This window comes from Alosa alosa, chromosome 3 (genome assembly GCF_017589495.1).
Source record: "Alosa alosa isolate M-15738 ecotype Scorff River chromosome 3, AALO_Geno_1.1, whole genome shotgun sequence".
Lineage (NCBI taxonomy): Eukaryota > Metazoa > Chordata > Actinopteri > Clupeiformes > Clupeidae > Alosa > Alosa alosa.
The window spans coordinates 1,253,764-1,272,042 of NC_063191.1; the positions used below are offsets into that span (position 1 = coordinate 1,253,764).

The 18,279-nt window shown below is 43.6% G+C and overlaps 1 protein-coding gene across 1 annotated transcript in view; it reads left to right on the top strand.

Moving 5' to 3' along the window:
* Positions 1-18,066, top strand: part of LOC125292218 (serine/threonine-protein kinase Nek5-like) — a gene marked incomplete at its 3' end in the record, with an annotated part of 56,419 nt that extends 38,353 nt beyond the window's left edge. Inside the window, exons 17-21 of the mRNA XM_048239423.1 lie at positions 1,538-1,594; positions 5,707-5,866; positions 6,075-6,209; positions 6,678-6,822; positions 17,922-18,066. Coding sequence (XP_048095380.1) covers positions 1,538-1,594; positions 5,707-5,866; positions 6,075-6,209; positions 6,678-6,822; positions 17,922-18,066 — 642 coding nt within the window. The remainder of the gene's footprint in view (positions 1-1,537; positions 1,595-5,706; positions 5,867-6,074; positions 6,210-6,677; positions 6,823-17,921) is intronic.
* Between the last annotated feature and the right edge of the window lie 213 nt (positions 18,067-18,279).

Here is an 18,279-nt window from a genome sequence, read left to right on the forward strand (position 1 = left end):
AAGGAGCTTGGAACAAAGTTGGGTTTTCTTCGTTTTCATTTTCTCTAGGCATATATGCTCAGCAAATATCAGCGAGCTCAGCAGGTCATGAAGGCTATCAATGAACAGAAAACAGTGTTGGCTAACAATTTATTAAATACTCCTGTTATTGTAGTCAACAATGTCGCTGTAGGCTACTGCCTTTTCAGCGCCTTCTGCTTATGATGATTCAGTCTTTTGAATTCCTTTGTCCTTGCGATGCGGTTCTAGGCTACATCAACGTGTCTCTTGCCGTTCCCTTCATGTGTTCCATCACAATGCTGTCTGCCCTCATGGACAGTAGCTCCGTGATGTCTGCATCTTTCCAGGTTGGAGATTTTCTGGACAGCACTATGCCACTCCATCATAACACTGGCATTTAAGTCAGATCTAACCACATGGACGCACAAAAGAAACGTCACCAACACGCCCTCTCACTAGGTGTGAATTTTAACCGCATGTTCTACGCCTCGTTCAGACACAGCACATTTACATAATGTCCAGAGGAAATACTGGGGTGGGGGTAGTAGAACAACCGGCTAAATTCGGACTTCCAAATGACCGGTTATGTCGTTCATATATACGGCCCCGTTTAACAATCGGCAGAACCTCCGGTCTTATACGTATGTCTGAAAGCGCTTACACACGCACGCACGCACGCACAGGTACACACACACACTCCAGCACTGGTACACACATACACACACGCCAGCACTGGTACACACACACACACACACACACAAGCCAGCACTGGTACACACACACACACACACACACACACGCACGACAGCACTGGTACACATACATACACACACACACACACGCCACCACTGGTACACAAACACACACACGCACGCACGCACACGCCAGCACTGGTACTGGTACACTGGTACACACACACACACACACACACGTGTTTAATTATTTGGTGCTGCATGTCTTTTCTTCTGCTGATTGAGCAGACAGACATGAAGTTGTCAATTCTATAATTTGACTATCAAATTTGACTGATTACCTGATCTGACTGTGTTTATTGCAAATGTCTTTATTCATCGAAAAGAACCCCTTGCGCGTTTAAATAAACACAAGCGAAGTTAAAAGGTGGATTGTTACAAAAGCTGAGCAATAGTTTGACATACTGTCCTCTTAAATATTATTTTTGAGTAAAATACTCATTATGCTGTTATCGATGAAGAGGTTGATTTCGGTTGGTTATTACATGATGCACCATATTGTCACATTTCGGTTGGTTATTACATAATGCACCATATTGTTACATTTCGATAAAAAAAAAAAAAAACGCAACACCCGCATTTTATAATAACAACCTTAATATGTAATAACTTACTACATAATGCGGCAAAATGTATTACATATTGCGTTCATGCAGTTTATTACATAATGCGGCAGTTATTACATAATGACGTGAAAATGTATTACATTTTGTCGAGTTATTACACAATGCGGTGTTATTACATAATATGTTGTTACAGTGTGTGTGTGTGTGTGTCTGTTCCAGGATGTGGAAGGAGCTTTAAGAGAAATACAACACCACAGACAGAAGAGGAGTCATAAGGTGCACACACACACACACACACAGACAAACAAACACACACCGTCACGCGACCCACAAGTAGTTAGTTAGTTAGTTTATTTGTCCTTACATAAGAAAATTTGTTTTCACACACCGTACAAGCCTCACAAACATGAAATACATAGTACACACCGTTACGGTTCTTCACCCACCACCCTGTCATCACATACCCCACCCACATAGATGTTAACAACACATGTACAGCACATATATCACAACAGCACATATCACATTACACAGATACAAACAGGAAAAGCATCACCAGTTGGCATTACAGAGGAATGAGGGCGGCACAGTGATCCATCACCGCTGTGGCCTGTCGTTCAGTGCTGCTATTGCAGAGGGCACAAAGCTTTTCCCAAAGCATACTCGCTTCCACCCCATAGCCCTGTGTCTGCGTCTAGATGGAAGCAGAATGAAGAAGGGATTGAGGGGGTGGGTGGGGTCATGAGCGATGGCCTGTGCTCTGTTCTTGGTGAGTGTTCTGTTGAGGTCTGATAAATTAGGGGTGGGGAGGCCTATTGCTTTGGCTGCCGTATGGGTGATGCGTGTGAGTCTGTTTCTGTTTGCAGCAGTTAGCATGTTGAAAAAGCAGGGAAGGCAGTAGAGGAGTATGGGCTGGACTATGCTTTTGTACAGGAGGAGCAGGTGACAGGGGGCAACAGAAAGGGATCTGAGCTTACGGATGGCATAGAGTCTCTGTTGACTGCGTTTTTGTATGTCTGGTGTGTTGCTCAAAGCTGAGTTTATTGTCCAGGGTGAGTCCAAGGTATTTGAAACAGTCCACTATTTCTACGGTGTCGTTGTTGATGCAGGTGGGGTTGTAGATTGTGCCAGGTGGTGTTCTGGTGTTGGTGATTACAAGTTCCTTGGTTTTACTGATGTTGAGCTGAAGTAGTTGTCAGTGCACCATTGTGTGAGGTGAGAAATGGAGTCTTGGTATGCAGATATGGAGTTATTGTCATTGAGAAGTGCAAGTACAGCAGTGTCATCAGAGTATCTGAAGTATGTGGTGATGGGTGTGGGACTGACGCAGTCATTGGTGTAGAGGGTGAAGAGGAAGGGGCTTAGAACACACCCCTGCGGGGCGCCGGTGTTAATTGTGGTGAGTGGTGATGTGACCGCACTTATCTTGACGGCTTGTGGTCTGTCACTGAGGAAGTTGTGGGTCCAGTGGATGAGGGTCGGGGGGACGTGCAGGTGGTGGAGTTTGTTGATCATCGGGTGGCGTTGGATGGTGTTGAAGGCAGAACTGAAGTCAATGAAGAGTAATCTGGCGAAGTTTGTAGGTGTTTCAAGATGTTGGAGGAGGGAGTGGAGGAGACATGCCACAGCATCCTCCGTCCCTCTCCTTGTAGGCAAACTGGTGGCTGTCCAGCTGTGGGCTGACAACTGGGAGGAGGGTTCTGAGGATCAGTTTTTCCAGGCATTTCATGATTATTGAGGTGAGTGCAACTGGCCGTTAGTGGTTGAGTTGGGAGGGGCGGGGTTTCTTGGGTATTGGTATAATAGTAGATGTTTTCCATAGCACTGGTACAGTAGCGGTTTTGTATGACTCGGCAAACAGTGAATAGATGATGGGGGAGAGCTCAGCTGCGCAGTCCCTTAGCACCCGGGCAAGGATGCCGTCTGGACCCGGAGCTTTCCCAGGCTTGCATCTCCTCAGCTGCTGAGTATAAACATCAGACACAATACACACACATACAAACACACACACACTAATATGCAAACCTGTGTGTTTTCCCAGAAAGGAATCAAGTTTGAGATTTTCCTGAATGACGAAACTGAAGATCATCCAGGAGAGAGAGAGGAGGAAGACAGGAGAGAGATGAAGGAGAGACAGAGGGATGGAGAGAAAGAGATGAAGGAGAGGAGCGATAGAGAGAGAGAGGAGGTAAAGAAACAGCACTCAGGGTTCCTGCGCAGTGTGGGAAAGAAAAGAGGAAATTTGTATTTTGTATTTTATCATTTACAAAAAACTCTTTAATGTCAGTGAAAGCAGCATTTTATATACAAACATAAACACAAACAAACACGACCTCACAAACAAACACAAACAACATATACACAAACAAACCCAACCTCTGGGCTGCGCAATCGCTGACGTCCTTTAAAAGTTGAACATCTATAACGTATAGGCCAATAATGTATAACGTATATATAACGTATATATAACCAATGAGCGCAAAATAGGAACATTTTGCTCCAGGACTCCAGAGCCAAGCAGTGGACTTTATGCACGGAGGCTCTTTAGCTCATTTGTGTCAGGTGGAGCGCTGTGTTGTAACTGGGTGTCAGGTGGAGCGTTGTGTTGTAACTGGGTGTCAGGTGGAGCGTTGTGTTGTAACTGGGTGTCAGGTGGAGCGTTGTGGGTGTCAGGTGGAGCGTTGTGTTGTAACTGGGTGTCAGGTGGAGCGTTGTGTTGTAACTGGGTGTCAGGTGGAGCGTTGTGGGTGTCAGGTGGAGCGTTGTGTTGTAACTGGGTGTCAGGTGGAGCGTTGTGGGTGTCAGGTGGAGCAGTGTGTTGTAACTGCATCTTCTGAATTGATTATGTGTTGAATCTATCTAAAAGCTAAACCATTGTTTGCAGATACATGTGATATATTGTGTAGCATTGCTATTCTACATCATAGCTAGTAGATTATATGCTTGCGTAGCATTGCTATTCTACATAAAAGCTAGTAGATGGTATGTTTGTGTAGCATTGCTATTCTACATAAAAGCTAGTAGATGGTATGTTTGCGTAGCATTGCTATTCTACATGAAAGCTAGTAGACGGTATGTTTGCATAGCATTATTCTACATAAAAGCTAGTAGATGGTGTGTTTGCATAGCATTATTCTACATAAAAGCTAGGAGATGGTATGTTTACGTAGCATTGCTATTCTACATAAAAGCTAGGAGATGGTGTGTTTGTGTAGCATTGCTATTCAAAGCTAGTAGATGGTATGTTTGCGTAGCATTGCTATTCTACATAAAAGCTAGGAGACGGTATGTTTACGTAGCATTATTCTACATAAAAGCTAGGAGATGGTATTCTTTAGGAGATGTAGCATTGCTATTCTACATAAAAGCTAGGAGATGGTATGTTTGCATAGCATTATTCTACATAAAAGCTAGGAGATGGTATGTTTGCGTAGCATTCCTATTCTACATAAAAGCTAGGAGATGGTATGTTTGCGTAGCATTATTCTACATAAAAGTTAGGAGATGGTATGTTTGCGTAGCATTGCTATTCTATATGAAAGCTAGTAGATGGTATGTTTGCGTAGCATTGCTATTCTACATAAAAGCTAGGAGATGGTGTGTTTGCGTAGCATTAGGGCTGGGATGGTAACCGCATTACCGTAATACCACGGTCACATGACGCCTACCGCCTCGTCACTGCCATCACCACAAAAAAAAAATATGTGAAACATCGGCCTGCACATAGTGTGTAATATCATGATGTGTAATGTGAGGAACCATCTTATTGGCCTGCACATAGTGCGTAATATCATGATGTGTAATGTGAGGAACCATCTTAATACATGGATTCAAGGTTTTCAAAACAAAACTTCAAAACTTATCATCAATAGATGAAGCAAACCCGACCTTTTGTGTTTGTGTTGGGAAGCGCAATGTTCCAACATTCCATTTGACACAAAGACGTTAGCCTTGAAAAGCTGTGAAATTTGGCCAGAAAGTCCAAACACACACCAAATATAAACACTTCAAGGTAAAAACACACACTAATAGTGTCAATCATTGACATTTTCTTTTAATTGTTTGTGTTACATTTTTGTTATCATTTAAATAAATGTTAGCCTATATAATTGTATAATTTAAGTTTAATCACAATCATAACTAAAACAGTATTTGTATGCATGTAATATATATTTGGGGGAAGGGGGTAATTTTGTTATTGCATATCCTTCAGAAAATGGTTAGTTGCGCCCCTGCACACACACACACACACACACACACACACACACACACACACACATTTCTCTACCCCAATAGCCTGTACCTGTTGTTTTATTGTTCAACTGTTTCTACTTTTCTTGTCATTTATCAACATTGTGTGTGTGTGTGTGTGTTGTGTGTGTGTGCAGGTGGATCCCTTGAATCAGACTCTGATGTTTCATGCTGGACAGAACCTGAGACAGAAGATATGTGGTCTGGATGGAGAAAGGGAGGAGAGAGGGGGAGAGAGAGGAGAAGAGAGAGAGAGAAAGGTGTGTTTGGCCCAAAGAAGTTCCACACACTTTGCTTAATGCTCTCGCCCTCAAAGACCTGACTACCTGCTCCAGCAACACGACAGGTGAGTTACACACACACACACTCTCACACATGCACACACTCTCACACACGCACACACTCACACACTGTCACACACACTCTCACACTGACTGTCACACACGCACACACTGTCACACACACTCTCACACAGTCACACTGTCTGTATGTGTGTGTGTTGCAGATGAGCTCTTGGAAGGAGAGGAGGAGTGTGTGTTTGAGAGAAGACACTGGCGAGATGGACCCCCACACACACTCTTACAGGCCCTGGCCCACGCACCCCTCACACACTCCTCCACCCTGGGGTCAGACTGCACAAGTAGGTCACACTCACACTCACGCTCACACACACACACACACACACACACACACATCACTCACACACACACACATACATCACTCACACACACACACTCACACTCACGCACACGCACAAACACACTCACACACGCACACAAACACAAACGCACTCACACACATGCACACACACACACCACTCACCAAAGCCTTCACAGTTAAACAGAATAAAAGGGGAAAAGACCCCACAAATATTCACTCTCCCTTTCTCTTTGCCTCCTTCTCTCCCTCCATCTCTCTTTTCTCTCTCTCCCTCCCTCGTTCTCTCCCTCCCTCCATCTCTCTTTTCTCTCCCTCCCTCCATCTCTCTTTTCTCTCCCTCCCTCCCTCCCTCTCTTTTCTCTCCCTCCATCTTTCTCTCTCTCCCTCCATCTCTCTTTCTCTCTCTCCCTCCCTCTTTTCTCTCCCTCCCTCCATCTGTGTGTGTCAGTGAGAGTGGGGGATAGAGCTGAGGAAGAGGATGAGAGGGGAGGGGAGGAGGAGGAAGAGGAGGGTGTCTGGGAGGAGGATGAAGATGACCTGGATGAAGATCGTTTGGAGCCCACAACTGATGATGATGATGATGACGACGACACGTGAGTCTACGGAGCCACACACACACACAGATACATACAGATACACACACACAGGCGCGCGCATATATATATATATTAGGGGTGTAAAGATTAACCGATACGTATTGTAGTGGCGGGCCACTCTTAGCTGGGATGTATTGCTTTGCTTCTTTGACAAGCTATCCAAAAAGAGAAACTTAAAATTGTACCTTAATACAGGTGGATGAGATGGGATTCAAGCAGGTAGGTGAACAGGGCAGGTAAGCAGGGCAAGGCAGGCAGCAGGCAGGTAAGGAGGTTGGTAGTAGCAGGCAGATAGGCAGGCAAGCAAGCAGGCAAGCAGGTTGGTAGTAGCAGACAAAGCATGGACTCAGTAATCCAACAAACGATTGGTAAGTGGTTGGAAAATGATGGTTGAAAAAAGCACAACTTAAGATCAAAAATAATGTCCAAAAGGTATTCAATAGTAATCCAATAGCAATCCTATAGCGATCCAATAGCGATTGTAAAGAACTGTATGCTCAATACATTCCAACAGCTTGTTCTCTGTTCTAGGTTTTTTGGGGTCAAAGGTGAGAGGCGGCCATCTTTAACTTCAAAACCTTTTCACCGCCTGTCAAACTAAAAGTACCTACAAAATAAAGGACCCCAAATCTAACAAATATACCAGTGCTCCAATAGCACACTAATTTAAATGAACATGAACTCAAAATGGCTCCTACATAGCCGGCCCCTTATAGCTACTGCAGGAAGCAAACTATAACTAACTAAATGTAATTTTCCAAGGAGCAATATATTATCCACTTAAACTCAGTATACATTATTCACAAGAATAACTGAGTGCAAAGATTCAGTGTATGCATCTGTATGACAGTGTGTGCACGTGCGCAAGTTCATTCAGGTCTCACTCAGCTTTAGGTTGCTGGCCTTCTACTAGCAAGCAGATCTTGCTGACAGGTCTTTCAAGCTGGCTTGTTTTGGTTTGAAGCCGTACACTGCGGACCAAGCCTTTGGAGTCAGGGAAGGCTTCAGTGACTCTAGCCAACATCCACGATCCTCTTGGCGCCGTGCTATCGGCTACTAGTACGATGTCTCCTGGACAGAAGTTGCGTCTGACACGAGACCACTTTTGCCGTGTTTGCAGAAGAGGAAGGTACTCTCGGACCCAGCGTTTCCAAAATAAATCGGCAATGTACTGGATCTGCCTCCAGCGACGTCTGGCATAAAGATCTTCCTTCACGAACAAACCTGGAGGTAGAACAGACTGCACCTTAAGCTGCAGTATATGATTAGGCGTTAACGGCTCCAAGTCATTGGGGTTGTCAGAAATAGTTGTGAGTGGACGGCTATTGAGAATGGCCTCAACCTCACACATTACTGTCTGAAGGCCTTCATCATCCAGATACTGCTGGCTGGTGACTGACCGTAAGGATATGGGAGAGGCTGATCATGCGAATCAGCCTCTCCCATATCCCTCCATAATGGGCACCATGGGGAGGGTTAAATGTCCATTTCAACCCCTTCTGGAGAAGACTCTTTTCAATTTGTTGCATGTTCCAAGATTTCAAAGACTCCTTTAGTTCCTTTTCAGTTGCAACAAAGTTCGTTCCATTATCTGACCGCAACTCAGACACTGCTTCCCTTCTGGCAATGAAACGTCTGAATGCATGAATGCAAGAGTCAGTATCAAGTGAATGTGCAACCTCCAAGTGTACAGCACGGCTGGTAAGACATGTGAAAATCACACCGTAAATGTTTTACAATGCTGCGGCCTCGTTTTACCTCTAGTGGCCCAAAATGATCAACCCCTACATGCGTGAAGGGCGAAAGGTCAGGGGTCAACCGGTCAACTGGCAAGTCCGCCATTTTCTGTTCACCTGCATTCAACTTGACTCTTCTGCACATGGTGCATTCATAAACTACCTTTCTGGCCAGAGAGTTGGCGCAAGGAATCCAATATCTTTCTCTGAGTTTGGAGAGCATGAAGTTTCTTCCACTCTGTCCAACTTCTTGATGGATGTGCTGAAGTAAGAGTTTGGAAACGTGATGGTCTTTAGGGAGGATAGCAGGGTGTTTCTGCTCAGTGGGCATTGCCATTTTACTCAGACGCCCACCAACCCTCAAGATGCCATTGGCCAGAAGAGGATCTAACCTATAGATGGAGCTGTTTCTGCTTACATTTTGCATGCTTTTCTGCCAACAGGCTATTTCTTGTGGGAATCCCTGCCTTTGGCAAAACTGTAAGATTGTGACTTCAGCATTCTCTACATCACTGATTGATAGGACATATGGACCTGTCTTTTCATGCTTTCCTTTCGGTCATGATATGTCTGTTTAAATCTTTCTTGCCATTCTTAGACAATTCCAGCAGAACAGACTTGAACCTCAGGAACCATGCCACAGCTTTCTTGAGCCTCATCCATGTCGAGAAATAATTCATGAGGTAAGTAGTAGCGTCACAGTTTTCCTTCACAGCAACATTGACAGTGATAACTCCTTTTCTTAATTCAGGGTCATCTTGAGAGAGGATGGGTTCAGATGGAAGCTCTGGCCAGCAATGAGATGGTTCCTTTAGAAAGTCTGGGCCACTGATCCATGTTGTTCTTTTCAAGAAGGTGTTGACATGAAGCCCCCGGGAGGCGTAATCAGCGGGATTGAGTTTCGTGCCTATTTACTTCCATTGGGAGACATCTGACGCACTTCTGATGACATTAACACGGTTTGCCACAAAGGTTAGGAATCTTCTGCTTTCATTCCGGATGTACATCAGAACAGTCATGCTCTCTGTCCAAAACAGAGACCTTTCCAATTCCATATGCAACTCCTCAGATAGCATCTTATCCATGCGTACGGCCAGAACTGCAGCAGTGAGCTCCATCCGTGGTGTGGTCATCAGTTTTAAGGGAGCAACTCGGGCCTTTCCCATTATAAAGGTGACGTGGACCTTGTTGCTGCTGGTCAGTCTAAGGTAGGTAACTGTGCCATACCCGAGGTCACTCGCATCACAGAAGTGGTGCATCTGTGCTGTTTTGACATCTCCAAAGTTGTCTGATACAAGACATCGGTTGACCTTGAACTCCCTCACTCTTGGAAGATCTTGCCACCATTGCTTCCAGGCTTGAGCATGGACCTCTGGCAATTCTTCATCCCATCCAATGTTCTGCTTGCATAACTCTTGCAAGATGTGTTTTGCCGGAAAGGTGAGAGGTGCAAGGAATCCAAGTGGATCATATATAGAACTGACCATGGACAGAATCCCACGTCTGGTCACCTGGAATGTGAAAGTGTCTTCCTCAACACACCATTGCACACCCAGAGCTCTTTCAACTGGCAAGTCTTCTATGTCAAGGTCAAGATTCTTTATATCTTTGGCCCTCTCAGGCTCTGGAATAGAGACCAAAACAGCTCTGTTGTTACTAATCCATTTGTTCAACTTAACCCTTTAGGCGCCAGAGGTTTTTTTTTTAAACGTTCGATTTTGACATCTTCATTTCAAAAGGCTATATCTTAAAAGTGATGAGATAGAGACTTTCTGTAAATTAGAGAAATATTAAGGATGACCCAAAGTTTATGTAGAGATTAAATGTACATTAAGGTTCAATTTTCATGAAAAGTCGCATGTTTGAATGATAAAATGCACCACTTCTTTTCCCCCAAAATGTCCCTCACCTTCTGTATGCTATATTGGACAATACTGAATGCTCAGGTAAATAGTAAGTAGTAAACAAACTGTATAAATCATTACTAATAAATGGCAGAAACAAACCAAATGCATGTAGCGGTAGGCTGGCCTTTTGCTGTAGAGATTTTCCATTTACTACATACAGTAGGCACTCTGATTCCATGTATGGGGCACATATATATTATTCAGATGACACACAAACACAAGTAGACAAGACCTGTTTAGTTCAAAAGCTCACTTGCCACGGCAAGGCACAGATCAGGAGTGAGATGACGAGACAAGACAAGAGACAATGTTAGTATTTTTTTTCTTTTTGTTGTTTTTTTCTTAGCTGACAAAGACACACACATCACAAGGACATGAACACACAAAAAAGAACATGTCCTAAATGGTCAGGGAAATAGATAATCAACAGTGTAAATCGTTACTAATAAATGGCTGACATTTTTTTTTTTTATGTAGCAGGCCTTTTGCTGTAGAGATAATGACTATCCATATCCATATCCTATCCATACAGGGCGGCATTCCCATCATCTTGTGATAGACTATGCATGGCCTAATGGCTCTCCTGCCCCGCGGTCACCACCTTCTGCTCCTGTTTGGCAGCAGCGTACAGATCTGCCTCATTTCAAGGCCGAGTGGAGAGAATTTGCGCAGCTCGACTAGGCCTACTGTCATTCTCATTTGCGACTCCCCACACTGCCTCTACATTCCCCCTAACTGTCCTATGAGCACTTCAACCTCGCCTAACATAGCCAGTGGCATTAGACAAAGGCTCCACCACGCATACTGTCGCCATGACATGGAGAGGCACATGTTCAGAAGACAGAAGCTAGCGCTTATGGATATTAGGCTACCTCCAGCCTCGTTCGCCACACCACTAACACCCTGCTAACTTCCTGATGAACACCAACCCATGAAACATTATTCCCACCAGTGTGATTCAACTTGTGCTTGGGTTAAACAAACTCTCACTTTGTCCAGCTGCATCATTGAAGGCAGGGACCTCACTAAACGAATCACCGCTATTTTCTGAAGGCAGATATTCCCCTTCAGAATCAGGGTCCATGAATAGAAGACCCAACACTTCATTTCAGGTAAACTTTTTGATGCCAGTAGACGATAATCTAATGCAAATACTCGCTAACGTTGACAATATCGCTCTGACAAAGTGGCTCACACGCACACTAGCTCCGGTATTTCACGCACTGATTCAATGCGCTGTAGTTAGAAAGTTTTGTTTAAAGCATGTCGTTTTTTCGACTCGGGGATGACGTATGACTTGTCTGCCATCTAGTGGAGTGGAGGTCGAACGAAATATGACACCCTATTTGACTAAATCGGCCGTTTTATTCAGTACCGCATCTTGTCGAGTAAACTCGACCGTGGCGCCTAGAGGGTTAAAGCCTCCAGTTGCACAGAGTAACTTTAGCTCCTTACAAAGTCTAATAGCATGGCCCTCTGTGATTTCAACAAATCGTCCACATAGAAGTTGTTCTTGACTGTGCTAGTTGCATCAGCTGAGAAGCACCCTTTGTTATCCTCAGCTGTCCTCTTCAAAGCATAACTTGCACCCTCAGCTGTCCTCTTCAAAGCATAACTTGCACAGTTAGCTGATGACGTTGCACCAAAAAGATGTACGACCATCCTGTACTCTTTCAGTGGTTGACTGACGTCCCCATCTGGCCACCAAAGGAAGCGCAGGAAGTTCACATGATGAGATGGGACCTTTACTTGATGGTACATTTTTTCCACATCAGCCATGATGGCAACGTTGCCAAGACGAAAACGGACTAAGACCCCGATTAAGGTGTTCGTAAGATTGGGACCTTGAATGAGTTCAGTGTTCAGTGAGGCCCCCTGATAAGCTGCAGAGCAGTCAAATACCACACGCAAGCTCCCCTTCTTTGGATACCATTTTCCTGTATCAACTGGTCTTGGGGTACAAGTTCAGCATGTCCACTTGATAGGACCATTTTCATAAATGCCCTGTACTCCTTGTGAAAGTCATCATTCCTTTGAAGCTTTCTTTTTAAAGCCAACGCCCGTTGCTCTGCCATGTGATGGTTGTTTGACATCATTGGATCATCCTTCTTGAATGGCAAAGGCAATTGATAATGTCCAGTGACTATTTCAACAGAGCTGTCCAGCCACTATTTCAACAGAGCCCTAACCCTAACCCTAACCCTAATCCATTATCTGCATGAATTTGTGGTCCTCCACTGACATTTGTTTCTTTTCCTCAAAACTCTTTTCTGGGAAATCATGGTCGTATTGCTGAATCAAAAGTTCACTCAGGTTATCAACAGAAATCCGATGTGCATGAACATATTTCTGACCTTGCTTGTTGATGCATGCATCCTCAGTGTGGAGAAGTCCATTCACCACCCAACCTAGCAGTGTTTTAACAGCAAAGGGTCCATTACCCTGGAGAATTATCAATAGCCAAGGTTCCATCAATTTGGGTGCATTTATCCCAATGAGAAGGTCAAACCCAGCGCTAATTTTGGGTATTTCAACATCTTGAAGGTAAGGCCATTTTCGAATATCTTCTCGTCTAGGAATGTGTTCCTTGTTGACTGGAATTTCCTGCTGAGTGTAAACTTCAGGTAATTTTATGAATTCCTTTCCTTCCAGGCTACACACTTCCAGGCCCTTGACTACCAGGCTGTTAACAGGTTTCTTTTGCCCCATAGTGCGCAGAAGTATTTGCTGATGCTTTCCATTTGCATTCAGGTTCCTCCTAAGTTGTTCTGTGCAAAATGTTGCGGAACTCCCTGGGTCAAGGAAAGCGTATGTCTGGACTACATGATTTGAATTATTTAATTTCACTTGAACTGGTATTATTGCAAGTGTACAATGTTTGTCACTACAGTCAAGTCCCTCTGTTTTCAGTGAAACCAACCCGCTGCTCACTGCCCTTTTGTCTGAAGGACCTGCATTACTCAGCTCTTTCATTACATTTTGAGGTATGTGCAAGATGGTGGGATGCAACTTTGAACAAACTGAGCAGGTTTGTCTGTTTTTGCAAGTCCGACTCATGTGTCCTTTAGCAAGACAACCAAAGCAAACACCTTTCGTCTTTAGCAGCTCAACTCGTCCATTGTGAGACTTCTTCATCAGCTCTTGACATGACGCAATCTCATGCTACAGACTGGACAGAGTTTTGATGAACTGTTTTTGGGCACATTGGACACTTGCATTGTGCTCTCTGTGCTGCCCTTTGGCACAACTGCCACTGTTGTGACGAAACTGCTCCCTCTGCTCTTCTGCATGGAACTCATTGGCTTGCTACTGTTAGCGGCTGCTTTTGGTGATCTTCTGTTTGAGGAGCTGTCTTGAAGGTTACCAAAGACCGGGTCTTGTAGAATCCTGGCCTGCCTTTCCAGGAAGAGGACAAGGTTGGCAAATGTGGCTCTTGCTCCTGTTCGTTCCCTGATGTCAAAAGCATGTGATCTCCATTTTTCTTTTACTTTGTAAGGCACCTTGGAGATTAGAAGCCTCAGGTTTAATGGAAGGTTCAGTTCATCCATGTACCTTAAGGTACGCATTACATTACAGCATCCATGGAGGAAAAGAGCGTAACTGTGCAGAGCTTCGCCGTATGTCTGATGGGATATTGTTCCAATTTAAGGCTTTATCCATATAAGCATTAGTGATTTTAAATTCATCCCCAAAATGAAGTTCCAATAGCCGTTTTGCCTCTGCATACCCTCTGTCTGCATCCATATGAAGGCAACTTCTGACCAGCTCCTTAGGTTGGCCAGAGGTGTATTGTTCAAGATTATACAGTCTGTCTTGGCTACTGCTGGTGTTCTCAATACAGTGTTCGAATGCCTGCATAAATGGTCTGAAGAGTTTCACCGTTAAACATGGTTAGGTGCCTAGTTGGAAGTAAAGTCATTTTCTGTTGCTGTGCAATAAGATCAGCAACAGCACCCAGGTTGCTAGTATCTGAGCTTACAGGCGCATGTGGAAAGGAAGTACCTGTAGCTGCTTGACTGGTTCGATTCAATTGTAAGGTCTGAACAGGCCTTTGTGGCCTCCGCGGCCTAGTATCCTGTGTTAAAACCTTTTGCAATGGTGTTTTGGGAACAGTAGAGATTCTGGCATATTCCACTGGTGAGGGTTCTGGATGAAGAGGTTCCTCAATTCTGTCATAATTGCTCTTCAGATACGCATTCATGCCATCTCCTGGTGATTCTGAAAGTTCTATCGACATGAGTTTAGAGTTAATAGATTCAGCATCAATGCTCTGCAACACTCGCACCTTTGCATTAGCTGCAGCCAACTCTGTTTCAAGTTCAACTCTTTCCATTGCATTTTGCACTTCAATTCTTAACATTTCCAAGGCATGTTTTTTCTTCAGTCCTTCAGTACGTTGCAGTAGAGCTGCCTTTTCTGCTTCAGCTTTTAAACGTGCGAAAGACACTGATGAAGATTTAGAGGCAGCACTGGCACCAGATCGTGAGGGTCCTGCTTCACTGGCACGTGCTGCCACATTGGATACACTGTCCAGAGGAGACACCACAGTTTTGGGTTCATGGCTTTGAGCACTCTTCCACATTTCTACCTCATTCAAGAATGTTTCAAAGGTTTGCATCTTTGGTTGGTACCACTCATCATCATCGTCGTCACTTTTCTTTTCCTCTTCCTCATACAGCACGTGCACAGATTGGTGCACATCTTTAAATTCGTCCAATGCCACATGGAGCTGTTCAAGGCCTGTGTCAACGGCTTCAATATTTCCACCTTTTAGTAATTCCTTTAATTCATTCATTCTACGTGTACACACACCAAGTTTTCCTCTGCGTGTTGCGCAAAGCTCTTTAAGTTTGTCATCAGCCATATTTAAGCTTAATAAACAACAAAAATATTATTTTCTTTTTCCTTTTCAAAAAATTAAACACAGCACAGTTGTCTTCAACTCAGTTCATTCTCATGGCTTCATTTACATATGCATGAACAATATGCATGACCATGGTCCGCTCCAGTAGCAAATCCAGTAACAATAATGCACTCCAATAGTGAATTTGAAAAGGTAAACGCTCAAAAGATCCAAAACTTTGTCAACTCCAAAGTATCAAAAAAAAACTTTTACGTTTCAGTCAAACAAAGGATTCCACAGGTTCCAAACAATTCAGTTGTGAAGCAGCGTAAGCGATTGCAAAGTTCTTTACCATTTGTAGTGGCGGGCCACTCTTAGCTGGGATGTATTGCTTTGCTTCTTTGACAAGCTATCCAAAAAGAGAAACTTAAATTGTACATTAATACAGGTGGATGAGATGGGATTCAAGCAGGTAGGTAAACAGGGCAGGTAAGCAGGGCAAGGCAGGCAGCAGGCAGGTAAGGAGTAGCAGGCAGATAGGCAGGCAAGCAGGTTGGTAGTAGCAGACAAAGCATGGACTCCAATAATCCAACAAACGATTGGTAAGTGGCTGAAAAATGATGGTTGAAAAAGGCACAACTTAAGATAAAAAATAATGTCCAAAAGGTATTCAATAGTAATCCAATAGCAATCCTATAGCGATTGTAAAGAACTGTATGCTCAATACATTCCAACAGCTTGTTCTTTGTTCTAGGTTTTTTGGGGTCAAAGGTGAGAGGCGGCCATCTTTAACTTCAAAACCTTCTCACCGCCTGTCAAACTAAAAGTACCTACAAAATAAAGGACCCCAAATCTAACAAATATACCAGTGCTCCAATAGCACACTAATTTAAATGAACATAAACTCAAAATGGCTCCTACACGTATCGGTATCTGTTTTTAACGTGTAAGATACGGCTACATCGATACGTGAAGCCCCGTATCGGAAAAAAACTGAAATGAACCGGTCGTTATATCGATTTACTTGTTATGAATCGGTTTGAATCAACGTTTTCTGCTCGCCCAGACTCTCATTTACGTTGCAAGCAGCGCGTTCATCCCACTTCCGGTTTTGAAACTATACGTGGTACGGAATTGTGGGTAATGCAGTTCGTTTTTGGTTACATTCATTGCCCAAAGTTGTCAAATGACCTCATTACCCATCTACTGCAACTTAAGCATGTGACAACTTGCACTCGGTCGGCTTTTGTTTTTCGAAATCCAGCGCGAAATTAAACACATAGCATTCCTAAACAGCAACGATAGTCTGTAGAGTAGCCTTACCTTTGATGAAGGGATTTTCTTAATGTTAAATAATAATTTGGCCCTTGCTGCTAAAACGATGCACAAATTATTAGCCAATGATTTTGTTCATATTCACTCAGACTTGTGGCATTATAGGTTTCTGCATTAGGTCTACTGTTGGAACAAAATAAGCCCAGAGAGTTCATTGATTTGTAGGCCTATTTTATTCTTGTAGAGTAGGCTAGGCTATATCAGAAAAGGCCAAGAGTTTCTTAAGCACTTTTATTTTGGTATTGTCTTACCTCAACAAGGCTACAGCTCCATGAAAACAATGGTATACTGTAACTCTATAAAATCTGTGAAAGATCTATAAAGTCTATAAAAATGTATTTTTATGTTGTATTTGGCTGCTGTGTTTGACTGAAATGTAGACTATTCTTTTTTCATTTCAATACAGTATATGAAACAAACCTCAGTTTAGATAATCATATTCACACATTTTTTTTTGCCTAATTGACAACCATGACCATGATAATTGATAATATAAAATTAATGTGCACCATGAGCAAATGCTAAAAAATCTTTCAGAATGCTTTTCATTCTTGAACTGCATCGAATTGCATCAAATCGTACTGAATCGTTTTTTATAAACATGTATCTTTTCTTGTAACGAATCGTGCCCATGTATCTAGATGCGAATCGTATCGTCTTTTACATGAGAGATTCACACCCCTAATATATATATATATATACACACACACAGAGAGACACACACACACAGAAACACACACAGACACACACACAGATACACACACACACACATTGGCATATATATTCACACACAAACACACACAGATATAGGCGTATACCCCCCACCCACACAAAAACAGAAATATTCGTATACACACACACACACACACAGAGATACACATATGCGTATACACACACACACTAATGTTTTTGTGTCTTGTGTTTATTGTGTTCGTTTGTGTGTGTGATTGTGTGTGCACGTGTGTATGTGTGTGTGTGTATATGTGTGTAGTGTGCGTGTGTGTGTGTGTGTGTATGTTTGTATGTATGTATGTGTGTGTGTGTGTATGTGTGTCTCCTTTTGTGTCTGTGCATGTGTGTGTGTCTCTGTGTGTGTGTATAATGTGTGTGTGTATGTGTCTGTGTGTGTGTTTGTGTGTATAATGTGTGTGTATGTGTGTTTGTGTGTATAATGTGTGTGTGTGCGTGCGTGCGTGTGTATGTATGTGTGTCTGTGTGTGTGTGTTTGTGTGTCTGTGTCTGTGTGTGTGTGCGTGCGTGTGTGTTCTCTGTCAGTAATTTTGAGGAGTCTGAGGATGAGCTGCATATGGAGGTGGCAGAGTCCATGATGAACCTCTTCACCCCTGATGATGGACAGAGCGAGGGAGAGAGAGAGGGAGAGGAGGATGGAGGAAGGAGAGAGGAGAGAGAAGGTGGGAGAGAGAGGAGAGAGGGAGAGGAGGAGGATTAAAAGGCTGGAGGATGAAGAGAGAGAGAGGAGTATGAAGAGGGAGAGAGGGAGGAGAGAGAGAGAGGAGGATGAAGAGAGAGAGGGAGGAGAAAGAGAGAGGAGGATGAAGAGAGAGCTGCAGGTGGAGGACAGACGTGTGGGGAGAGGAGGAGGACTGAGCAGACACCTCCACATGGACCCCCA